General features: G+C 39.7%; 5 protein-coding genes across 5 annotated transcripts; 3 read left to right on the top strand and 2 right to left on the bottom strand.

The window, feature by feature from the left end:
• The first annotated feature begins 1,037 nt into the window (after positions 1 to 1,037).
• Positions 1,038 to 5,671, top strand: LOC101292316 (WD repeat and HMG-box DNA-binding protein 1-like). The gene is made up of 12 exons (XM_004301044.1): positions 1,038 to 1,320; positions 1,731 to 2,839; positions 3,002 to 3,178; positions 3,326 to 3,439; positions 3,570 to 3,674; positions 3,946 to 4,080; positions 4,174 to 4,229; positions 4,324 to 4,426; positions 4,502 to 4,618; positions 4,767 to 4,893; positions 5,010 to 5,140; positions 5,258 to 5,671. The coding sequence occupies exons 1-12, from the start codon at positions 1,038 to 1,040 to the stop codon at positions 5,669 to 5,671; spliced, it is 2,871 nt and encodes a 956-aa protein (XP_004301092.1).
• Positions 5,672 to 6,554: 883 nt separating this feature from the next.
• Positions 6,555 to 7,937, top strand: LOC101292026. Its single transcript, XM_004301043.1, has one exon. The coding sequence runs from the start codon at positions 6,555 to 6,557 to the stop codon at positions 7,935 to 7,937; it is 1,383 nt and encodes a 460-aa protein (XP_004301091.1).
• Positions 7,938 to 9,314: 1,377 nt separating this feature from the next.
• On the top strand, positions 9,315 to 9,659 carry LOC101291730 (ABSCISIC ACID-INSENSITIVE 5-like protein 5-like). The gene has a single exon (XM_004301042.1). The coding sequence runs from the start codon at positions 9,315 to 9,317 to the stop codon at positions 9,657 to 9,659; it is 345 nt and encodes a 114-aa protein (XP_004301090.1).
• Positions 9,660 to 9,947: 288 nt separating this feature from the next.
• On the bottom strand, positions 9,948 to 12,220 carry LOC101302358. Its single transcript, XM_004299220.1, has 5 exons — positions 12,081 to 12,220; positions 11,911 to 11,975; positions 10,428 to 10,531; positions 10,244 to 10,298; positions 9,948 to 10,160 (listed from the first exon to the last, which is right to left on the bottom strand). Exons 1-5 carry the CDS (start codon positions 12,183 to 12,185, stop codon positions 10,031 to 10,033), a joined length of 459 nt encoding a protein of 152 aa, XP_004299268.1. The 5' UTR covers positions 12,186 to 12,220; the 3' UTR covers positions 9,948 to 10,030.
• A 2,718-nt stretch (positions 12,221 to 14,938) lies between these two features.
• LOC101291438 (pentatricopeptide repeat-containing protein At1g18485-like) lies at positions 14,939 to 17,812 on the bottom strand. Its single transcript, XM_004301041.1, has one exon. The coding sequence runs from the start codon at positions 17,810 to 17,812 to the stop codon at positions 14,939 to 14,941; it is 2,874 nt and encodes a 957-aa protein (XP_004301089.1).
• Positions 17,813 to 23,717: the final 5,905 nt, after the last annotated feature.

Below are 23,717 nucleotides of genomic sequence, written 5' to 3'. Positions count from 1 at the left end.
ATAGAGCGCTTCTTGTAATGCTAGCTAGCTATGACTTGACTTGGTAAACTTCAATCGCATTCCAGCACCAATATATGCCATGTTTAATTTTTGTTCTGCTTGGTATTGATCAAGAATCTGTAGATGGAAAATGTACGGAAAAGTTGTTTCGAGTATGTAGGGATTCTGAATGTTTTGTGGATATGTTATGTGAATCTTTATAAATTTCGATGGAGCTAGATAGCTGTTTATTGAGTTGGTTTGCGAGTCTGGCGTTCAAACATTGGGATTCAAATAACAAGAAGTTGGTTTGCCTTTGTAACATGCATGTCACATGGAACCGATTATCCTGAATATATGGAATATAATTTGACGAGTGTGTGTACCAAGGCATCGTTTGACATATAAGAGTTCAGGCATACATCTATGAATATAAGAAAAGCAAGAGAAAGGCTAGGCATGGCAGGAAACTGAGAAAAACCTAATTTTGTTCCCGCCGACAATGATGATCACAGAGAAACTGGTTTTCATTTTTGGGCGGAAAGCATCATATACTGCAACATGCATGCAGTCTTCCTTTGTAAGATTGTTGCTCCTATATAGCTAGTGGATTGCATAAACCAAAATAGGTTGGTTTGGTCTTGTTGTCCTTAAGATTGATCGAGCTCGTACATTCTCGTATGTTTATTGTGGTTTTGGCATATTTGACGCGTTTGGATGTGTCATAGTATCTGAAAACACATGATTACCATAGTTTTGTGACTCGTGAGTTCTTTGATTTTTATTTTTTCTTAAGTAGTATGTCACACTCGTTATTTGAGTTGTTTATTTGAGTTTTTTGCTTTTAGGCTCATTGGGCATTTATTCCAAAACGCCCGGCCCAAAAGCAAAGAGGAAATATCTTGGAAGAAAACCCGCGCAATCCAACCCCATTTTCCCGCCAAAGCCAACCCTGACCTTTCTCACTCAATTAGCTCCGCCTCAACCAAAAATCTCAAAACGAATTCACAAAACTAATCTAAAACCGGAAGCCCAATCGAAACTTCCGAGATCCAATCATGAAGGTCAGGCAAGTGAAGCTCCGCGAGATCCACAAATCGGCGAGCAGCGCAGGAAAGCCGTCGTTCTGCTCCGTCGTGTGGGACCAGCAAGGCTTCCACTCCGTGACGGCTTCCTCCTCCGACGCCTCAATCGCCGTCCACAACGCTCTTATCTCCTCATGTCCGCCGAAGCTCCTCCGCAACCACCGCGACGGCGTCACCGCGCTCGCTATGAGCCCCAACGCCACCTGCCTCGCCTCCGGCTCCGTCGACCACTCCGTCAAGCTCTACAAGTTTCCTAGTCAGTAATTTCTACTTAACTTTCATTTCGGACCAATTCTGAGAAGAAGTTGGGGGCTTTCTAGAATTTGGGGCTTTTTTTAGGGTTTAGGGAAATTTGTCTTGTCAAATTGGATTGGTAGATTTAATGTGATGTGTGAATTGTTTAGAATTACATGGATCTGTTTGGTTAACTAGCTCACTAGTAATTGCACACATGAATCTTTGAAAATATTGAAGCTGCTTGCAAACATTTCACTGTAAGATATGAATGTTAGCATGCATATGGGTTTAAATTTCCAAGATTTACAAAATTTTGGGTTTTATTGGTTTGATTTATTGTGGTTTTTTGGGGTTTGCCTACTGTTGCAATGGCTAATCAGGTTATGGTGTCTCGATTATGATTGTTTAAATTTTTGGTTGGACTGTCAGGTGGAGACTTTGAGACTAATATCACCAGATTCACGCTGCCAATACGTGCCCTTGCGTTTAATAAGTCAGGGACACTCTTGGCCGCTGCTGGTGATGATGAGGGAATTAAGCTTATTAACACAGTAGATGGTACAATTTCGAAGGTTCTCAAAGCACACAAAGGACCTGTAACTGGTTTAGGTTTTGATCCCCAAAGTGAATACATGGCCTCCATTGATTCAACTGGGACTGTAATATACTGGGAACTTCAATCTGGAAGCATATTGCACACCCTTAAAGCCGTAGCTCCTAACTCTGGTTTAGACCTTTCTGTATTGAATGTATTGAGCTGGAGTCCTGATGGACGGTTGTTAGCTGTCCCGGGAGTGCGAAATGATGTTGTGTTGTATGATAAAGACACTGCTGAGAAGCTCTTTACCTTGAGAGGTGAACATACACAACCTATTTGTGCCTTGGCCTGGTCGCCTAATGGAAAATATTTGGCTACATCTAGTTTGGATAAGCAGGTTCTCATCTGGGATGTTGATCGAAAGCAAGATATTGGCAGGCATAAATTTGATGAGAGGATAACTAGCTTGGCTTGGAAGCCAATTGACAACGTCCTAGCTGTAATTGATTGTATGGGCAGGTATGGTGTGTGGGAAGCAGTGATTCCCTCGTCAATGAAATCTCCTACTGAAGATGTTCCGAATCAATCTAATAATGGTCTTCTCTTGTTTGATGAAGACGAAGTCGAGGGTCAGGAGAGTAGTACATCTGGTAGTTTAAGTGATCTTGGTGAAGATACATATGAGGAGTTGAAGCCACTTAGCAGGAAAAGACTAAGCAAGCAGTCTGACGCTCTGAAAGAGTTAGATGAGGATGATAATGATGACTTTAGTTTGTCCCCTAAAGTTGAATCCCATAAAAAAGCACGCCGGCATCATAATAAAAGCACTGATAATGGGAATGAGGGAATAAGAAGCAGATTGCCATCTGCTAGGTCTAAAATGCAGGAGGCATTTCAGCCAGGGGCTACTCCTGTGCAGCCTGGCAAAAGGCGCTTTTTGTGCTACAACATGCTTGGAGCTATAACTACGATTGAATACGAAGGGTACTCCCATATTGAGGTAACCTGTGCCTTAACTTTGCTGAGCTCTCTCCCTCCTTCCATGTGTCTCACCCTCCCAACACGCCACTTTCAGTGAGAGTGTTTTTGTAAGCCAGAACTCCAAGACAAGGAGTGCCTAGGTGCCTTTATCTCATACTGATGTTTTAACATGTGGATGCAGATAGATTTTCATGACACAAGCCGAGGTCCACGAGTTCCGTCAATGACCGATCATTTTGGCTTCACAATGGCTTCGCTGAATGAGAATGGTAGTGTTTTTGCAAATCCCTCCAAGGGTGAAAAGAACATGAGCACTCTCATGTATCGTCCATTTACTAGCTGGGCAAACAATAGCGAGGTTAGATACCTACATTTATATTCCAAAAGTATTGTTCATGCAATGTTCTGGTAGTTAAAACATGGAGCCTATCCAAATATTAACCTAGGCCATGTTGGATGTTAGAGTTTTTGTGTATGCTGACTTTGATATGTGATGTGAGATTAGTGGTCTATGCGATTGGAAGGGGAAGAAGTGAAGGTTGTGGCCCTTGGTACAACTTGGGTGGCAGCAGTTACCAGTCTAAACTTCATCCGCATCTTCACCGTTGGTGGTTTGCAGGTTTGCTGACAAACTTGTACTCTTATTTCACTGCACAATTAATGAAGCTCAATTTGGCGAAAAGCAATTGTTAATGGTTGTAAGTTTAGTTTCTCAACATATCTATTTTGCTGAATGCTTTTCAATGCAGACACATGTTCTTTCCCTTGATGGACCAGTGGTGACTGCATCAGGCTTCAAGGATGAGCTTGCCATTGTCACTCATGCTTCAGACTGTCTTCCCTCAAATGAGCAGGTTTGATTAGTCATACTTTATTTTAGATTGCTGACTCTGTTCACCATTTTTTACCATGACATGTAGCAGAATTCCAATTTTATCGAGTCCTGAAGTTCAGGTTGATGCCATTTCCATAATCCATAACCTTTAAGTAGATTTCGTTAACTGTCCTCTTGTTAATTAGCTGTCTGCAGTAGGACAATACATTATTATTGGCTTATGGCTTGTACTTATTTTTTCATTGTACAATCGTTTCTGATATAAAATTGTTATCTTCTGAAACATGCAGGTGCTTGAATTTAGGGTACTTAATATGACTAATAGTAGCCAACCTCTTAGAGGTCGTCTGCCTCTGACTCCTGGTTCAAGTTTAACATGGTTTGGCTTCAGTGAAGAAGGGAAATTAAGCTCCTGTGACTCCAAGGTACTTCGTCTCTACTTTTGAAAATGTGCTATTACTATGACCGATATATTTCTTTTTAATCTTGAATATGTCTGTTTTATCTTTTGTTCATAGGGTGTGCTGAGAGTTTTTACAAGTGAATATGGTGGCAGTTGGTTCCCACTCTTCAGGTTTATAATTCTTCAGCTAAAGAACTTATGTGGAATGACTTCATATAAAAATCTCCCAAGGGCATTTAATCTAAAGTAAATATCTGACTTACAGTGCTTGTAAAGACAAGAAGCCGGATGAAAACTATTGGGTGGTAGGTTTGAATGCAAGACAACTATTTTGTATAGTCTGCAAAAGCCCTGACTTGTATCCCCAGGTAAGACAGTTCACTACCTTTTTGTCTCATATTCTTTCTTATGTTAATCATATCTTGACACTCCTCCTTTTACAGGTGGTGCCCAAACCAGTTCTCACTCTACTGAATTTTTCGATTCCTCTCGCATCCTCTGATCTAGGAGCTGAAGCCCTTGAAAATGCGTTTATACTAAACAACATGCATCTCATAGAGGTTTGTCCTTTTGCCCCTCCAGACTGATGACCTCATCAGGCTGGGATGACATTAATTTTTTTTTTTTTTTTTCAATTTCATTAGCTTGGTGACATATTAAACCGACTCCTGTTCACTGGCTGAGATGTTGCATTTATTTAAATTACAGATTCAAAAGCAAATAGAAGAAATGGATGCTGCTGGTTTGGACACCAGTTCACTCGATGATGAAGCTTTCAAATTGGAAACAGGTCAAGATCAATGTATATTGAGGCTTATTGGATCCTGCTGCCATGGTGAGTGTTTCCTGTGGTTTACTATTTAACCTCTCGTAGTAATCTTGATTCCAACAAATTGAGGGAAAAAATCAGTTATTAAAAGTCATGGTTTTGCTTCTGGTGGCTGTTTTCAGGAGATAAGCTGGAGAGGGCTACTGAACTTGTGAAGCATCTATCCCTGGAAAAGTCAGTCAGGGGTGCAATTAAGATTGTTACTTCCCTGAAGCTACCTAATTTGGCTGAAAGGTTCAATAGCATATTGGAGGTACGCTTTCAATTCCCAACTATGAGCTCCATACTTCCAACTATGGTTTGCCACATTGGCAACTCTATGTTTCCATTTTGATTCTTCAGTTTCTTATGCTCTTCTGACTTTTAACAGGAAAGGTTGCTCACCGAAAATAAACCATTGCAAACAACTGTCCCTAACTCAAACTACAATGCATCATCCTCTACCGAGAAAAGTAGGTTATCAGGGAATGATATTCCTTTACCAGCACCAAAATTGTCGGCTCCCATGTTTCTAAAGAAAGCCAGAACACAAGAAGCTATTGTTGGAACGGAGAAAACACAAGAAAAGCAAACTCCCGCAGTGAATGATCTTGAGCAGTCGAAGACGACTGAGAGGGAAAGTGCTGCTGCAGAGGTTAATAATGCAGCAGGTGACATGAACAAGGACCGCCCATCTAAACCATTTCTAAAGCGAACAAACAGTCAGGACATAGAGAAGAAGGATGAAGTAGACAAGGTTAAAGCTCACCGACCAGCTAATCCCTTCAAGAAATCAGTCAAGTGAGTAGATTTTAATCACAGGTTAAATAGGAGAGGGAATTAGCATTCAAGGTAATCCCTCCCTGATAAAAATTTGTTATCAGTTTTATTTATTAATTTTCAATTCTTTTTTTCTTTATGAGAGTTGCATGTATGTCAACAGAAAAGGTAAAATGTAGGCTAATGAACCAAGCACTGAAGAGGACAATGAACTATTTTAATCATGTAATCCTCAAGCTTGTTAATATATGAGTGTAACACACCTTTCTAGTTTTCTTGGCTTATTGAAAAGTAAATAATTGATCATTGTTGTCAAGTTTATTGTCTAAGCAAACAAACTCTAATTCCTTCTAGAAAGAAAAAAAAAAGAAGGCAAAAATTGTTTCCAAGAGGTCTAATTCGGCAAACCAAACATCATTTAACTATGCACTAATTCAATTTTCTGTCACAATAACATGTGGTCAAAATCACTTGCACTACATTCAACTCAAATAATTCCACAAATTTTGTTTCATAAGACGGTTCTATTATAATAGGGAGAGTTTCGAATGAAGACCTTTAAAATCAGAACTAGATAAATTCGTGTGAAAAAAATAATCAAGAAACAAAAATCATAAAAGCACGTTGTCCCGGCGGCTAAGCCGACTGGCAAAAACTAGTGTCAAACACATATTCTCATCCCCCTCGTTCAAAAAACACGGAAAAAAAAACGTGAAAAAGACCGCGCACTCAAATCCACCAACCAAACCATCACCACAAAACCAGACGGGCATTTCCGTCATTTCCAACTCCCACTCCGTTTAAAACCTCCCCAGAAATTTTTGCTCCGCTTCACAATCTCTCTTTGATTCTCTGAGACAGAAACCCCAAATTTCCACACACACAAAAAACAAGCCCCAAAAATATCAATGGCGGAGGTGACCTACCTTCAAATCCACGACCTTGAAGAGAACCCACCCTTCGAATCCCTCCCCTATTGGTCCTCCAACGACTTCGACCTCTACATCGCCTCCGATCCCGATTTCCCGCCGGCCCACTTCGTCTCCGTCCACCAAGACCGCGACTTTGACGCCGAGTACGACAACGACGACGACGACATCTTCACCCAGTACCACCGCGCCGAGCACCACATCGACGACGACGTCGTTTCGGAGCTCAACTCCATTTCCAACCCCGACCGCGAGAATCAGGTCAGTTTCGTCATGGATCTGTTCCAGCAGCGCGTCGAGCAGTCTCAGGTAACCCCCCGCTCCGTTTTGGTTTCCGGCGACGGCTCCGATTTCGGGGTTGTGGAGGGGAATTGTGACATGGATGATGGGGTTGATCTTGATTTGAGCTTAGGGTTAGGGTTAGGGTTAGAATTTAGGAACTGTTTTGATGGGGATGGTGTTGTTGATGATGTTCCTGATGACGAAGATGACTACTTTGTGGGGAGGAGGGTTTCCGGTGAGCCTACGTCATCTGTAGGGAGGGTGGAGCCGTTTGAGAATTGCGTGGGGCTTGTTGGATTTGAATCCGAGAGCGATGAGGATGAGAACGGTGTGATTGGGCTTGATTTGCATTCGCAGGGGGAGTATGGGGAGGAACATGTTCATGGTGGTGATTACGATGACGAGACCGGGGTTGCTCTGTGCTGGGATTCGCTTCGATTGGAGGAGCAGAGGGAGAGTAATGAGGAGTTTGAGTGGGAGGAAGTTGATGGCAGGGTGGATGAGGTTTTCGGGATGTTTGTTGATCCTGATAATGAGGAGGAGAATGGTCCTGTTGCGCTATCGGCGGCATTAGCTGTTCCAGAGGAGGAAGGGAGTGTGGAGAGGGTTGAGGCTTTGGGGAATTTGGAATGGGAAGTTTTGTTGAATTCCAGCAATTGGGAGCCGAATCCGGAGCTGGACCATGATGCTGAGCATTTCCCTGGTGATCATGATGACTACATCTACACCGCTGAGTATGATATGTTGTTTGGGCAGTTTTCTGAGAATGAGACTGCGGTGATGGGCAGGCCTCCGGCTGCTAAGTCTGTTGTCGAGACTCTTTCCTCGGTGGTTGTGACTCAGGAGGATGTGGAGAAGGGGAATGCGCTCTGTGCTGTTTGCAAGGATGATATTACTCTCGGGGAACAAGGAAAGAAATTACCTTGTGCACATAGGTACCATGGCGATTGCATTGTGCCATGGCTGCGCATTAGGAATACATGTCCAGTTTGTCGATATGAGCTGCCTACCGATGATGCTGCTTATGAGCGCAGGAGGAGCCAGAGGACTGCTAATGGTCTAAACTTTCCACAGATATGATTTTGAAGTCTTTCTTGAAGCATTAGGTTTTTGAAAATGTAGATACTGCTGTGGTGAAGAGTGGACCTCTCTTTGGGTTAAGAGAGGAAGAGTTCACCAATCTTTCGTGAGGATTATATGATTCGTGATGGTTTGTTTGTTTTGGTAGTAGCATAAGATTGTTCAATGACTCGAGTAATTTTTCATGGTTATCACATGTTAACTACTTTTGAACATTTAGACATTTGTTATGCTTGTTTTTTGCTGGAAGATGATTCCTTGTAATATTCAAGCATATGATGTAATAACATTGCGGAGTACTCGAATTGTTATTACTATTCTTTCTTTTACTCGGCGATTTGGTTTTGTTTTGGTTGATGACAAGTAGCCTGTAGTCTTGTACTACATTTTATCAAAAGCGTTTTACCTATTTCCGGAGACAGAATATGCTGCTATCTGGATTCATAGGTTTAATCATGGTTTGTCAGAACCGATCACCGGAAACAAAACAATCAATCAAAATCCACTAATAAACTTACGTATACTGGATCTAAAACATCGTAGAGTAAAGAAAATTGACACAGGTTGAATATTATTCGAGATCGAGGTCCCAGTTGAAACCCAGAATCTGAGATAGCAAACCTTTCCCTCAAGAAAGACGCTTCCCACATTTCCCAGAAGTTGACAGTTATGAGAGGATGCACAACACTAGGTGCGAGCTGTTTAATGATGGTCTAAACATTGGATAAGTCTGAAGGTGTATATTAAAATTTCCAACTACAAACATCAAATACAACAAATTACCTAACAACTTCGGCAATATCAGCAAAATGGTGCACATGATTTCTGCATATTATCATCCATTTTCTCTATTTACTGCAAAGGTTTGTCTTATTGATAACACCATCCAATCTTGTACGGTTGATCATCAGGACCTAGTTTTCTGATTTTATAAGTCTCAAAAGTACTAGACTAGAATCGATCAAAACTAGACTTGCTAATTCACCATTAAGCTTCTTCAAGAATCAGCCTTTCCTAATCCCTACATATATAGCAAATGCATTACCTTCAGTCATTTTACATTTAGACGCAATATTACAGAAATAGGCATATCTGGCTGCGGTATTGCCTTCTGATGATCATGATCTTCATGTAACGACAAAACTCTTGATATGATGGCGTCCTTGTATGTACGTAGTTGCTAGAATCTCACTATAAAAATCACTTTGGTTCTTCCTCTAAACCTATTCTGAAACTTCTCTCTCTCTCTTCCCTTGTAGCTAGTGACCTCAAAGTTATTCATGGATCCAAATGAATCAAAGACACACTACCACTTTAGCTAATCAAACTATTCCGTCTCAACTCCTCCCCACAATTCCACATACTCAGATTTTCCCCATGTCTCATTTCAATGACATATCACCATACACCTACACTGTTAGCACTAACACTGTTTTTGATGAAACTGCTGCAGCGGAACAAAGCCTTAACCATGAGAGAAGGCTGAAGAGACTGATTTCCAACAGGGAATCTGCACGAAGGTCGCGAATGCGTAAGAAGAAGCAGATTCAAGAGCTCAAGCATGAAGTGGACCAGCTCTACGTTGCAAATAACCAGCTATATGAGAAGCTGATCCGACTATTAGAGGTTAACCAGCGGATTCTTCAGGAAAATGCTGAGCTAAAAGAGAGAGTTTCTTCCCTTCAAGTCACCTTTACTGATCTGATAGATGTAACCCTTTAACTACACTATATATGTAGTCAATTCAAGCTTTAGAAAGATTCTAAGATCATCCTGAGACGTTTGATCAATAACGTCACCTCGATGTTTCATATTCATCATCCAGTAACTTTCAATACTCTGTATCAGCAGCTCTCTATATTGATCAATATAATGAAAAGCATAGAGATTTCTAACTGCATTCATGGAAATGCACCAATATAAAAACTAATACATATAAGAAATTTATAATAACTGGATTAGAGATATTCAATATTTTGGGTCCATGTCCTTCAGTGATTTGTTAGCATGCAAAGCATATTTGTCCATGTACAAAATCCGGCCTATTAATCTGTCCTCAAAAATGTAAGAACACAATCATGAAACAATCTTCTCTACTTTACTGGATGCTTCCCATTTGATAAGTTAGGCGAGGTTTCAGCTGTAGTTGTAGAAGTTGAGCAGCTGCCGGTCTGGTCTTCAAAGCCCTGTACTGGGTCTGCATATGATCTGGTACAAGGCCACCTGTACCCAGAAAACTATGACCATTACGTCCTGCAAAGGTATTGGAAACTCCAGTTAAAAACTGCATGCTTTTATAACCATACCTGCTTGACTTTATAACCTCATCCTGTATTGTCATATTTCCATCAAATATGTTGCCTGCAAGAAAGAAGTTTAGTTATAAAAGCTGTCTTAGATTTAAAATAATTGTTGCACACTTCCATAATGATATACAAATAACCTTTAGTTATAACAAGCTGTTTTAGATTTAAAATAGTTGTTGCACACCTCCATAAAGAGTTTTATTGGAGAAGTATTTTGCAGTCAACCAACGAGTGTAGTCAGCTTCATACTTCTTGAACTTCTTGATGTGGTCTGCGGTATGAAGATCACTAGCATAAAGAAAGAACATAGGATACAATTCAGTCTAATTTTAGATTAATAATAAAAGAATAAAGAAAGCATTATAGAGAACACTAGTGCAGCAGAGAATGTTAATGCTAATTTCACACAGAGAACAGATACAGAAAAAGGCAACAAACAAACTACAGTAGTAACGGTGATAATACCCGCAAATCTAGATCATGGGTGGTCTACAAACAAGTAGTAATCGGATGACATACAGTTGGTTGAATTCTAGCATGAAATTCATGGTACATCTATATTTACTAGGCAGTAAGACAGTTTCTGACCTCCCCAGATCACAGCAAAACAAGAACAAATTAACTGAGTTCAAGCCTATTGACAAGTTCTGTCAATCTGTGTACAATAGAGATCTGAGGATTTGGGACATGAGGTGTAATTATGTAATCCATCAGAGGGAAATCCTCAGTCAACTTAATATGAGTATTCCTAGCACCTTATTTGAATCAAGTGGTTATTTATGCTGATTGAGATTTGAAATGTCCAAGTGGCTACCACCAGAGACTCCTATTTAAGATGTAATTTGGGAGACTACTCCCCAGTCCCTAGCCCGAACTAGAAAACTTTGTTCTGGCATAAGACAAAACAATACCATTTATGTCTGTGTACATGCATATGCATGATGCATGTACAAAGGAGAGAATAAGGCATAACAGTCTAACTTAGTAAAAGGCCTTTAAATTCAAATGCTGAAAAATGGAAGCAATAACTTACGAAAACCAGATAAAAGCATTTTAAAATACTCTTCAAACAGACAAACACATTGGAGGGCAGAAGATGAGAGATGACTAGAGTTTCACAACTGAATTTGGAAGTACATGAAACAGCTTGAATTACCATGCTGTACAGAAACTTGCTAAAATCAATCACTTCACACAAGATATCGCCCAATTCTCTGATGAATTTTGAACATATTCATATCTAACTCAACATGGTTTATATGTTATTTCTACATCTACAATACAATCCATCAATTTGCATGATGATTCTCAAATGTAAGGCTAATTTTCAGTGCCTATGCCAAAATTGTAAAAGGTGCAAACTTTAACGGACCCAACTGCTTTGATATAATTCCTCCTTTCTATTTCTACTTATTTTTTTCCACACAAAACCCAAATTATAGGCGCTTAACCAAAAATATAACAAACACATAATAAGCAAATGTCCAAAAGTCCTTTCCTTCAAACTCTATTTCTTCTCAAAGTCTTAATCTTTGCTCACTAAACAATATCATAAACAGCATCAATAACAAACTAAATGGTATTATAACTGATCTCTCTGATTTCATCAACAGTGAGCTTAAGCATGGAAGTGACTTGTTCACAGATACAAGGAAAGAAGAACTCACTCAAAAGATGCAGGCTTTTTCTCGTCGACATTATTGAGAACCCCATTGGTGATTACAGCCTCGGCCTTTCACATATTAAGAAGATGGAATGAAAAAGATAATCCCATGAACAAATCAGTACACAGAGACCATTATATATACACACATATATAGATTGAGTGAACCTGAACCTGTGGGTGTGGATTCGTGGGAGGGAGAGAGGTGGGTTGAGTGGCGGAGTGGTCGGAGTTGGAAGCAGAGGATGGTGGAGACGACGGAGACGGCCGACTCGCCATTCCAGAATCTGAGCTAGTAACAAAGACCACGCTCTCTCAACAAAAGTGAAGAAGAATGGAGCTTTGGAGTTTAGACCAGAGCGAGACAACTAAAGTTAGCTGCTGCTTCAATTTGTGCAAACACAAAAGAAAAAGAAAAATTCTGGTTTTTTTTTTTCTTTTTTCTTTTTTCTTCTTCTTCTTCTTATTAATAATTTTGTTTTCTCTTCAAGAATCGAACTTAAAACCTCTCGGTTAGAATATTTAATTATGAAAATCGAACTTAAAAGCTCTCGACTGGAATATTCAATCATACAAAAAGAGTTATTTCGCTACACCGATATTTAAAAGATTATTTTTGATTTTATCTCGACGAGATGAATGAATAGAGTGACCATAGAAGTCCGTTTACAAACATCACAAATTTATGTAATTTTCAAGTATTTTAATCATTAGATTCGATGATAGAGTAAACATAGGGAAGAAACAAGGTAATATATCACATATTCCGAAATATTTTACTTTAAACTTTAAAATGGAAATCAAAGTCTGATTTTTTTTAGAGTAAAAGTAAGATTACAAAGTTGCTAAAACAATGAGAAAAAAGATTGAAATTTGCATTTTAAGAGTAACGTCTATTATGTTCTAATCTTTGGCATGAGAATGGGATTTGATCAAGTAACCCAATCGATTAGATGCTAAATTAGTAATTAATTATTAGTGTTCAATCACTTGCAGACACTATCACTGAAGTTACTTTATAGTGTTAGACTTATTTTCAATTTTACAGATTTTATCACTCTTCCATAAATCATTTCCTAAAAGTTATAGAGATTGTTGTAGAATATAGGGAATGTTGTTTTCTATCTCTTTTACATTGCATCCCTGATTTAGATATAGTGTTTAGAGAATATATTTGGACACAAAACAACCAAGTTTTTTCTTAAAACAGAGAAAATCCAAAATGACCAAAAGAGTTGTTGAAGTTGCTCGCAACTTTTATGGGAGGCGCCATAACTCTTAATACAAGTCTCCCCACTTCCAAAACACCTTAATAATCTTGAACTTCCTATTGTTTGTTTTGGCCCGTTTGTTTTTCCTTGCTAACTTTTGTCTCCAATGAGATCAGAAGTAAATCATTTTTTTGAAAGTAATGATTATATTCAAACAGCTAGTGATTACAATCACTCAAGATGGCATCCTTTACAAATTCGGGAGCAACAACAAACCAGCTCTGACTTTCACTATAGCTCAAAGCATGATTTGCGAGGATATGGGCTACTCTATTAGCCTCATGAGGTACATGGAGAACTCTAAAATCTGCATACCGGTGAAGAAACTCTTTCACCTCTGCTATAATGGTACCCAAGGTAGAAAGATCTGTATCTGGTTGTGATACTGCTTGCTGAAGGAGCAAACAGTCAGCCTCAAAAACAATCTTACTGATATGCAAAGTTTCAGCTAGTTTCAGACCTTCCAATAAAGCTATCACCTAGCAGGAAGAATTAAGAATATGGGATGGATTCGAATATGGGGATGGACAGTTGTAGCATTGGAACCATGGCGGACCTTCCACACAAGACAAAAAAAACTAGCATCGATGGAACCAAATCCTCGATCGTCTTACTCCAATTCCCGATTGCAGATAAAATGGAGTCATAACGGATCAAAACAAAATTTCGGGCTTTTTATTGTTTGGAACGTCAATTAAATAGATTAATCATTACCTATATATACATCGTCTCCTTGCAACTGCAAACATCCAGTAGTGCAGGAGTTTCTCTGTCCTCCCTACATCCCTATGACTAAAACAAGCAAGCATCCTAAAGTTTTAGGAGTTTGGCATAAAATAGGCACAATGAACTCTGCAAAGTCATTCGTCACAAAAGCAATCCTCCTACTCCAGAAAAATCAGACACATCGATGGTCCTGACAAAGAAGCAACTGTTCAAGTAGCCAAGCACCAGAACCTGCATTCCGCAAAAGTAATTGTGGCATTTTGCTCGGCATCAGCCATTGAAATGGCTATCCTATCCGTACAGCTTCACTCCCCGCTCCCTATAATCTTTTACTTCATTGCCCTTGCAATCTTATTTGCATTTACTTGTGTTGTCATAAGCATATCCATTCATTCCAGCTGTCCAGAAGTAGCTCAGGTGCTCCAGCACTGTGGTGTCTTCTTTGGAGTGACTGCCGTCTTCATATCTGTTTCAGTCCCATTTCCTGTCTGGTTCAAATGTATCACCTGCTTCATCTATGTAGTGTCCTTGCTTGTGATAATATTTTGTAACTACTTCTATGCTAAAGAAGAAGAAGAAGAGTAATAATAAAAAACAAAGGCAAGCAAAGCAGAGCAATTAAAGAAGAACGTAATGAGATTAAGTACAATGTACAATAATGAATAAGGTTAGCTCTGTGGGTTCTCCTCAGTACGTCATATCCATTGTAAGACTCCCTTTTGTTTGCTATTCCAACTGAAGTGGACTTTTCGACTTAAAATTATCAGATATACACCAATTTTCTATGTGATTTCATTGAATTTAAGTCACACTTGAACAATAGAGACTCAGAGAGAGAGAGAGAGATGCCAATTACTGTCCAGTGACAAACAGTTGTGGCGTTTTATTATGATACAAATTCATATTAAAAAATAGTTCTGGATATCACTTACATGTTGTACAGATACGTGACGATGTGTTAGAAAGCTGTAGCAATCGTATCTACAGAGCTGATACCTTTGACACAATATGGTCTGATTTTGAGCACTCATTGATTTACCAATAATCTCCACAAGAACATAGACCATCTTTGAAATGATGGAAGCGCTTGTTGTCTCTCACAATAATCTCTCTTTCAACAGCCTTAGATATCAACTTAGCCGCATTGTGACAATCTAAGCATATGCGCAGATTTTTACATACTCTCACTGTAGCACCTTTATTCATCTTTAACAGTCCAAATGAAATTGCAAGCTTTTCACTATGTCCCCTCAATATTTCAATCTTCTCCGCATAGTCCAGTTCATGAAGCACAGAATCTGTGTTAGGTGTATATCCAAGTTTACTTATTCTTTCCTCTAATCTTGTCCACATCTTCCTAATCTCTCCTGACTCTGGCAGGGAATTGTCACCAGCAACAAAGCTATACACTTGCCCTCCAAGTTCAATCCAACTGCGGCCAGCTTCCTTCTGAAGGCCAATCTCCCTCATCCTTTGACGGACCCATCTCACATCATCCCAGTTCCCTGTCGCAGCATATAAGTTCGACAGTAGGACATAATTCTCAGCCCTTTCGGGCTCCAATTCTAGTAACTTTTCAGCAATTTTCTGCCCCGTTCCCAAATCATTATAATTCCTACAGGAACTAAGCAATGAGCTCCAAATTCTAGTATCTGGTTCCTCGGGCATGTCATCTATGATGTTCAGAGCTTCCTCTAATTGACCAGCCCTACCCAGCATGTCTACCACACATGCATAGTGCTCTAACTTCGGCTCGATTCCATATAACCTTTGCATCTGGTTAAAATATTTTATCCCATTTTTAACAAGCCCAGCATGGTTACATGCAGTTAGAATTCCAAGAAATGTAAAACTATCGGGCTTCTGACCCAACCTTATCATTTCTCCAAATAGCTCCAAGGCCTTGTTTCCATGTCCATGAATTCCATACCCTGCAATTATGACATTCCATGATGCCACATCTTTCTTGGTTAAACTGTCAAATGCCCTGTGAGATTGTTCTATGCAGCCACTTTTAGCATACATATCTATGAGAGAACAACCAACAAACAGGTCTTCTGTAAATCCTGCTTTCAAAGCAAAACAATGCAGTTCTTTCCCTAGACGCAGAGCTGACAGCTGTGAACATGCCCCCAGCACACTCATGGTGGCTATTTCACTGGGTAGGATTCCACTGGACAGCATTTGTCGAAAGAGATCCAGGGCTTCATCAGGAAGTCCAATCTGAGAGTAACCAGAGATCATTGCATTCCATGACACTGAACTTTGATGTTCCATCCTATCAAATAATGCTCTTGCGGTTGACAGTTTACCACATTGGATGTAAAAAGATAGTAATGAAATACCAATAAATGAATCCAACTCTAACCCATTACGTAGCACAAAACCATGAATCTCTTTACCATATTGAAGAAACTTCAGGTGGGAACAAGCCAAAAGGAGGCTACCAATGCTAAAACTGTCAGTATCCAAACCTGATTGTTTCATTTGAAGGTACAAATCTAAAGCCTTTTTTGGATCTCCATTCTGGGCAAGGCCACCCATAACTGCATTCCAGGAACTCACTGTCTTCGTCTCTATACCATAAAACACCTGCTCAGCAGAACTCAGCGACCCGCATTTCGCATAGGCTGCAACAAAAGCGTTGGCCACCAGTTCATCATCTTGAAACCCATGTCTGAATGAGTAACCATGAAGCTCCTTCAACCTCAAAAGTTCAGACTCTGTTAAACAAGCCGGTAACACATTTAAGACCGTGACCACATCCACCTTCTCCTCCATCTGCATTTTCCGCAAAAGATCAAACGCTCCGCTAACATCCCCTTCTCTAGAATAACCACCTATAAAAGCATTCCAAGAAACCACATTCTTCCTCTCATTCTTCTCAAACAAAACCCTCGCTTCCTTCAAGCACCCACATTTCAAATACATATCCATCAACGCATTACTCAACATCAACTCCTTATTAATCCCCAACTTCACCGCCAAACCATGAATCTCCATCCCCATTTTAACCTCCCCCTTCCCACCGCAAACTGGCAAGACAGTCACCAACGTCGCCTCATCCGGCACAAATCCCTCCTCACCCTCCAAAAACCTCACCAACAGCCCAAAACTCTCTTCACACATCCCATTCTCCGAAAACCCCCCAATCATCGAATTCCAAGAAACCAAATTTCTCTCAGGCATTTTGTCAAACATCTTAACTGCATCCCTTAGCATCCCAAATTTCGCATACAACGCAATCAAAGCATTCCCAATAAACACATCCGAAACCAGACCCATCTTCACAACCATCCCATGAACCCCCTGCCCCAAACCCACGTCCAAAACCCCACCACAGGCCTTAATCACACACGGCATTGTAAAATTATCGGGTTTAAACTCCGCGGCGCGTAACAATTCAATGAAAGTATCAATTGCTTCAGCGTTAAGATTGTTTCTTGAGTACCCACTAACCATAGCATTCCACTGAAACAGGTTCTTTCTCGGTAAGGCATCGAAAACATGGCGGGAGTCGGAGGGAGAGTTGCACATGGAGTACATGGTGATGATGCGAGTGTTGAGGACGACGTCGTGGGTGAAGATGGTGGATTGGGAGACGAGGCGGTGGAGTTTGCGGCCGGTTTGGATGTCGTTGTGGCGGCCGCAGGCCTGGAGGAGGGCGCCGATGGCGTCTTTGAGGTGCTGGGAGGTGGGGAAGGTGTTGGTTTGGAGGAGGGTGAGGGCGGCGGTGAGGTTGCCGGAGTTGCAGAGGCGGTTGAGGTCTTGGAGGGGAGAGGGAGAGGTGGTTTGTGTGGGAGAGAAAGAGAGTGAAGCTTTGGGAGTGAAAATGGAGGGTTTGGGAAGAAGGGGGTGATGAGGATGATGATATGAGAATGGGAGTGGTGGTGGTGCCAGTGAGGCCATTGTTTGATATTTTGAGAAGCTGAAGTGGAGTTGCAGGAGTGTCACCAACTTGATCCATATGGACTTTTGTGGAGGGAAACATTTGGAGCGAAATATGACTGGGATGGCTTGGGCCTCTACCAGAGTTTGGACTTGATTATGGGCTGAGGTTGTAAGGCCTGGTTTAGTCACACACACTCCCTAATTCCCTATTATTACTTCCTCGTCTTCGCAATCATATATATTTGCCATTACTGTGCCTTTGTGAGCAACTTCATACACTCAAAATGTCTCAAATTACCCACTACATGCTCTCATACTCGAGCGATTTGGTGTCTTCTTTCTTCATAGCCATATGCTAATGTCATTTCCTTTGTGGTTCTCATTTCTTTCTTCATCTATGTTGTCTCATGGTCTGCAATAACCAACAACCAGCAGTTTTAAGTCGATCAACCTTCAGTATCTTTTTTTGTTGTTCTTCCCAGTTCCCATAAATTGAAAAAGAATCAAAAAAAGAAGAAGAAGGAAAACAAATGGAAATTGATCAAACTTGTCCCAAACCCTTAAGGATCTCTCTGTTGTAATAGTTATCTTGAACAAAATCTAAATACCTGAGACTAGACGCATGTTCAATCGATTCCAATCTCATCAAAGTAATGCATTCATGCACCATCTTTGTTCTTCAAATTTCAACTATATATATACTAATATACATATCTATATATATAGTGAAACATACTAATATCAATCATTTCCAGATATGATGCCGGATAATAGTCAAAATCAAGAACTAACAAAAAAATCAAGAAGAAGTAGATTTTCTGAACATTGAAGCAGTAGCTGCTAGCTTATTAGTTTAATACTTTAATTTGTAGGGATCACTAAACCCTAGTCAGATCATATATATGCAAACATGCACTCTATCTACTACTTAGAATACTTTGAATTACTTGTGCGTTGGTAGCCTGTGATCAAATGGTTCAATGTTATACAACTACGTCATTCGATTGTGACGCATTTGTTGGTCTTTATCTTTGCTGTGACTCCAGTAATCAAATCCACATTCCAAAATGCTCGAAACAAAAGCAATAGCACATTCACACAATTAAGATGAACATTTCAAATAAGATGTTGTGGTTGCAATAAACGAGTTGAACAGGAATAAATAAGAAAGGGAAGGAACCAAACCATTGACCAAAAAAAAATGAGGAACCAAACCAGACTCGAGGTTGCCTTTGCTAGCTAAGATCGAGTACGTGAATTCAAACATTGGTGTCACTCGCAACTAAGCCGAGTCCCTTGTCATCAAATTAATTAAACCAGAAATGATCGAACAGAAGATAGAAGAATTAGAAATATCTGTGATTATATTGAAGATTGATATACAAAAATGAACTTAATTATAAGAACAGATCAAACCTAAGAGTTCTAATATGATCTTTTTGGGCAGCCAGCCGCTAATTGTATGCTTGGCGAGCAAGAAAATACATAAACCAGACCAGACCATTGAGTAGTTACTGTTACATGCAAATCGATCGTTCCAGTTTATATTAATTTCATAGATATGCATGCATGCATACTCGATCTGTTTATCTTTCAGTTTATGGATTGAATAATAATTTGATTAACGTAGCTTATAATTAATTAGTTGATCAGGAAAGACATTAGACTATATCTTATCATTCTTATGTTATTGAAGTTGACACATGCATATACTGCTTATTTACTGATATGTCACATATCGATCGATATCTTCATGACATCTCCCTCATAGTAGGGATCCCTTAGTATTTTCATTCCAACTTATATATACATTTTCCAAAACCAGGCTTAATTACGTACTCAGCTCATACATTACTATTTAGTATTACTAATTACAAGCCCTCGTCCAGTCGTCCTAGCCTCCTATCTTATTAGATCTTGTATCTTTTGGGAATGTACGCTCATATATGTTCGTTCGTATATTAATGTATATAAATTAGTTTATAAGATTAGAATTTCTGTTTCTTATTAATTAAGCAGTTAGGACGAATTAAGATATTTCTGGGAAGTGAAGATCATGGAGACTGGAGATAGAGTATGTTAAATGGAGTATATAAATCACTTGTAGATTACTTCATAATCACATCTTGTAACAAGAAGCACGTTTGGTTGGTTAGATTGCTTTAGGTTCTTACACTGCAATGGTCTTACTTGAGTAGGCTTAAGCTAAAGTAAATTAAACTAAAGAGAGACTAAGTTAGTCCTATGTTTGGCAACGCGGGTCTAGAAATGCTGCATAATTGGCAACGAAATCTGGATCTTTGTTAAATTTTGAAGCAGATGAATAAAAGAGAGATGAGGAATGAAGAAGATATGAACATGCCCAAAGTGAACGAGAGAAATCATGTGTTAAGTTGAGACACCAAAAAGGAGTACTCAAGTTAACACCAGTTAAAGAGATGAAATTAGAAAACATGTCATAACTAGTACCATTAAATTTTGTAACTCTTGTTACCATACGTATTCCAAAGTCTTATTTAAGACTATCTTTTGCACTACACGTTTATACTGAGAATGCAACCTACAGTACTTCGGCTACAGTGTTCTCATATAATGAATGGAGATTTTGACACTCGCGGCGTTGTGTGATTAGGTGGAGGACCTTAATTCTTGTGGCGTTCCACAAAGTACCGTATTGCAAATCATATTGCCCTTTGGCGTCATGTGATCAGTGATCTGAGCATGTTACGAATTTTCCATTCATTTCTTCCCCATCCATGTTATTGTCGACGTTTTGGCCAGCAAATACAAACCACGGATGGGATGTTTTGGATTTCTTCACCCTTTTGGCTGTGAAGCGTGAACAAAGGAGTGCTGAAGTTTTGTTTCATATATAGAGGAAAGATAATGGAACTCCAGTAGTATATTTTGCACAGCCAAAAACTATCCTTTATTCATGATACTGAGTACAATACAATATTATCTGAATCCTAACTAAAACACTTTAGAATTTCCTAAATACAAATTTTATTGCATATTCTATGAAAGCTTATCCCTTCATCTTGTTGAACTTGAAGAATCAACATACGGTTTATTTGCAGACCGGCCAAAACATGTGAGACGTCCAATGGAGCGGGAAGATTCCAATTCCATAGTGTTGGATCGATGAGATATAAAATCCAGCAAAAGCAGAGCAGAGCCGAAGAAAAGTAGTTTTATATTAACTGTTTATGCCCAACCTCCCATTAGAAAACTTGCACCACCGCTACATGCTAGTTGTCTATATTCTGCTTGCCCCGTATGGCCTATGCAGCAGCATGCAACTTACTTGCTATATATGTCTGATTTTTATTTTTTCAATTTCTCAAATGATGTGCTTTTCTCAAACATGTGTGTTAATTAAAGTTAGAGAATCGACCCAAAATCAATCTAACAAAGAGTACTAATAAAACTAATTAACATTTCTCATCTAAAATCAATTAAGAACGAGTAATGACCTGATTAGCTAGAAATATTCAAAATGAGGTTTCATAATTTCAACATATCTTGATAACAAGCAGTTGTCTTCCATTTTTTCTCTACTGTGTGTGATTACTCTATTTCGTGTCGTGTATATATTTACCAATTTGTAATTTAACTTTATTATTCTCTTACTCATATCCCAATTTTTGACACCATCTTTTTTCCTCTCCTATTATTATCTTCATGCTATGGGCATTTACATTTTCTGTAGAGACTCTTCTGCTCGCTTTATTGAGAGAAGACTGGATACATAGACACCCATAGATGGTGGAGGAATATGAGTAAGAATAAACGAAATGTACTCACCAAAAAGTAGCTATATAATGGTATCTTTAATTAGCTCACTTTTGTAGTACCGACCTTTGTTCTCACACTATTCCAAATCATATATCCTTTGACGTCATGGGTTTGAGCATGCATGTTACGAATTTTCCATTCATTTCTTCCCCCACCGATGTTATTGTGGACGTTTTGACCAGACCAAATACAAGATGGAGGCATGATTTAATTTGGATATCTACTTTTCTATTCTACTCTTCAATTCCGTCTCAGATGTCCCTGTGTCTAACCCTTTTAGTTTTTTGGGTTACATAAAATGGTGGTCGGGTGGGACTACCACTCCGAGATCGGGAGCAACATGGGTATGGTCTCTCCCCATGAGGTGTTTTTCACTTGCGGAGGATCGAACCAGTGACCTCCTATCACCAGGGATGTCACTGTAACATTTGCCCAACAAGCAAACCCCATGGGTTAACCCTTTTAGTTTTTTCGATACAAGTTAATAAAGCATACAGAAAAGACGGGCAAATCTGATATACAATTTAAGCGGAAAACTTAGAAAATATAATAATCTTGTAAACCAACTTGGCAGTCCCAACTCCCAAATGCTCCATGGAGAAGACTCTCTAACGGTGATTTGGATGCGAGAAGGGGCAAGGGATTCATTGATGGTTTCTTTTCTAGTAACAATTTAGAATCACCTTCCAACTACGTTTAGCTCGCCGTCACGCCGATGCCACGTACATAGGCAGACCCGACTTCCAGGAAGGTGCATATTTAACCGACTAAATTAGGAAGTCGTTTCCTTCTCTGAATGCAAAGACCCACGCGCCACGCGTGTGTCAACCGACCCGTCTCGGCCCTTTTCTTAATCACTGTATATATGAAGCACAACTTCAGCACTCCTTTCTTCATTACTTTCCATTCTTTGTTCTTGGTTTTCCATTTTCTTTTTCTGCGACCAAATAGCTGCTAGCAAAATGAGTTTTGCTGCTGCTATTACAAACCTGCTGCAGCTACTTCAGACACTTGGCCCATCTCATGGTCCTCCAACTCCTCCTGACCCAGAAGCAGTGGCGCCGCCTGATGATCAAGCAGTTCCAGGGCGCCAAAACTTAGACTGGGCTAAGATAATTGTGGTGTTTAGCTTGGCATCAGCAATCGACATAGCTCTCGTATCAGTCCAAGTTCGCTCCCAACTTCCTCTAGTTTTCTACTTTCTCGAGCTTGCTATCTTGCTTGCCTTTACTTGTTTATTCACAGGCAAGACAGTTCATTCCAACTCTCCACTAGTAGCTCAGGTGCTCGAGCGATTCGGCATCTTCTTCGGCGTCAGCGCCTTCTTCATTTCCATCACCATTCCGTTTCCGGCTGTCTGGTTCAAATGCCTAGCATGCTTCATCTACGTGGTCTCATGGCTTGTGATATTCTTTTGCAATTCCTATTCTCTGCTTAAATAAGACCAAAACAGAAAAAAAGAAAAATGAAAAATGAATGACTTAGGAATAATTAAGCATGGTAGGTCCATGGTAGAGCCCTGGGGCCTGGACAATCAACACTTCAGCACTGTCTGCAACTATCCCATGTCTTTTCTAGGCTAGATTGCATTTTCCCTATGATGTAATAGGGCTACTTAATATAGGGTAGATCGATGGATCTTGTTGGATTTTATTTCTATGTTTCTCATTAAACGAAATGTGACAGGGATACTTTCCGCTTAGGTCTGTTTGTAAATTGTAAGTTTGACGAAGGATTAATGGTAGAGACAAAGAGATAGCAAGAGAATCATCATCTTATTCATTGATAGGAGTCCTTTATATAGGGAATTACACAATACCAATATGGTAAGGATATGAATACATAGATCTAGTTTAACTACATATCCTATTGACATAAGGCCAAGACACACATAGAGAATATCCTAGAACACTCTCCCTTGTGCCGCGCGCTGATATGCCGATGGTGCTGATCTGTTGCCTCGTCAAAAAGCTCGTCAAGTCACAAAAACCCTGTGGGAGAAAAACTGAACCTTGATCGTAGGAGAAAAAGAGTACAACGCACCCTTCACATTTGATAGTGACATGTATGTATGTGCTAGACTCCCCCTGAAGTTCGCACCCCCCCTGATCTTTACATCAATCAT

This window comes from Fragaria vesca, linkage group LG5 (genome assembly GCF_000184155.1).
Source record: "Fragaria vesca subsp. vesca linkage group LG5, FraVesHawaii_1.0, whole genome shotgun sequence".
NCBI classification, from domain to species: domain Eukaryota; kingdom Viridiplantae; phylum Streptophyta; class Magnoliopsida; order Rosales; family Rosaceae; genus Fragaria; species Fragaria vesca.
This window is presented reverse-complemented; position numbering and strand designations above follow the sequence as displayed.

Excerpts from the sequence above, each read along its gene's own strand:
- LOC101292316 (XM_004301044.1), top strand. The coding sequence starts at position 1,038 with ATGAAGGTCAGGCAAGTGAAGCTCCGCGAGATCCACAAATCGGCGAGC. Across the intron at positions 1,321-1,730 it reads CAAGCTCTACAAGTTTCCTA|GTGGAGACTTTGAGACTAAT; the intron begins GTCAGTAATTTC and ends TTGGACTGTCAG. Across the intron at positions 4,894-5,009 it reads TATTGGATCCTGCTGCCATG|GAGATAAGCTGGAGAGGGCT; the intron begins GTGAGTGTTTCC and ends GGCTGTTTTCAG.
- LOC101292026 (XM_004301043.1), top strand. The coding sequence starts at position 6,555 with ATGGCGGAGGTGACCTACCTTCAAATCCACGACCTTGAAGAGAACCCA.
- LOC101291730 (XM_004301042.1), top strand. The coding sequence starts at position 9,315 with ATGTCTCATTTCAATGACATATCACCATACACCTACACTGTTAGCACT.
- LOC101302358 (XM_004299220.1), bottom strand. The coding sequence starts at position 12,185 with ATGGCGAGTCGGCCGTCTCCGTCGTCTCCACCATCCTCTGCTTCCAAC. Across the intron at positions 10,299-10,427 it reads CAATAAAACTCTTTATGGAG|GCAACATATTTGATGGAAAT; the intron begins GTGTGCAACAAC and ends TCTTTCTTGCAG. Across the intron at positions 10,161-10,243 it reads GAGGTTATAAAGTCAAGCAG|GTGGCCTTGTACCAGATCAT; the intron begins GTATGGTTATAA and ends TTCTGGGTACAG.
- LOC101291438 (XM_004301041.1), bottom strand. The coding sequence starts at position 17,812 with ATGGCCTCACTGGCACCACCACCACTCCCATTCTCATATCATCATCCT.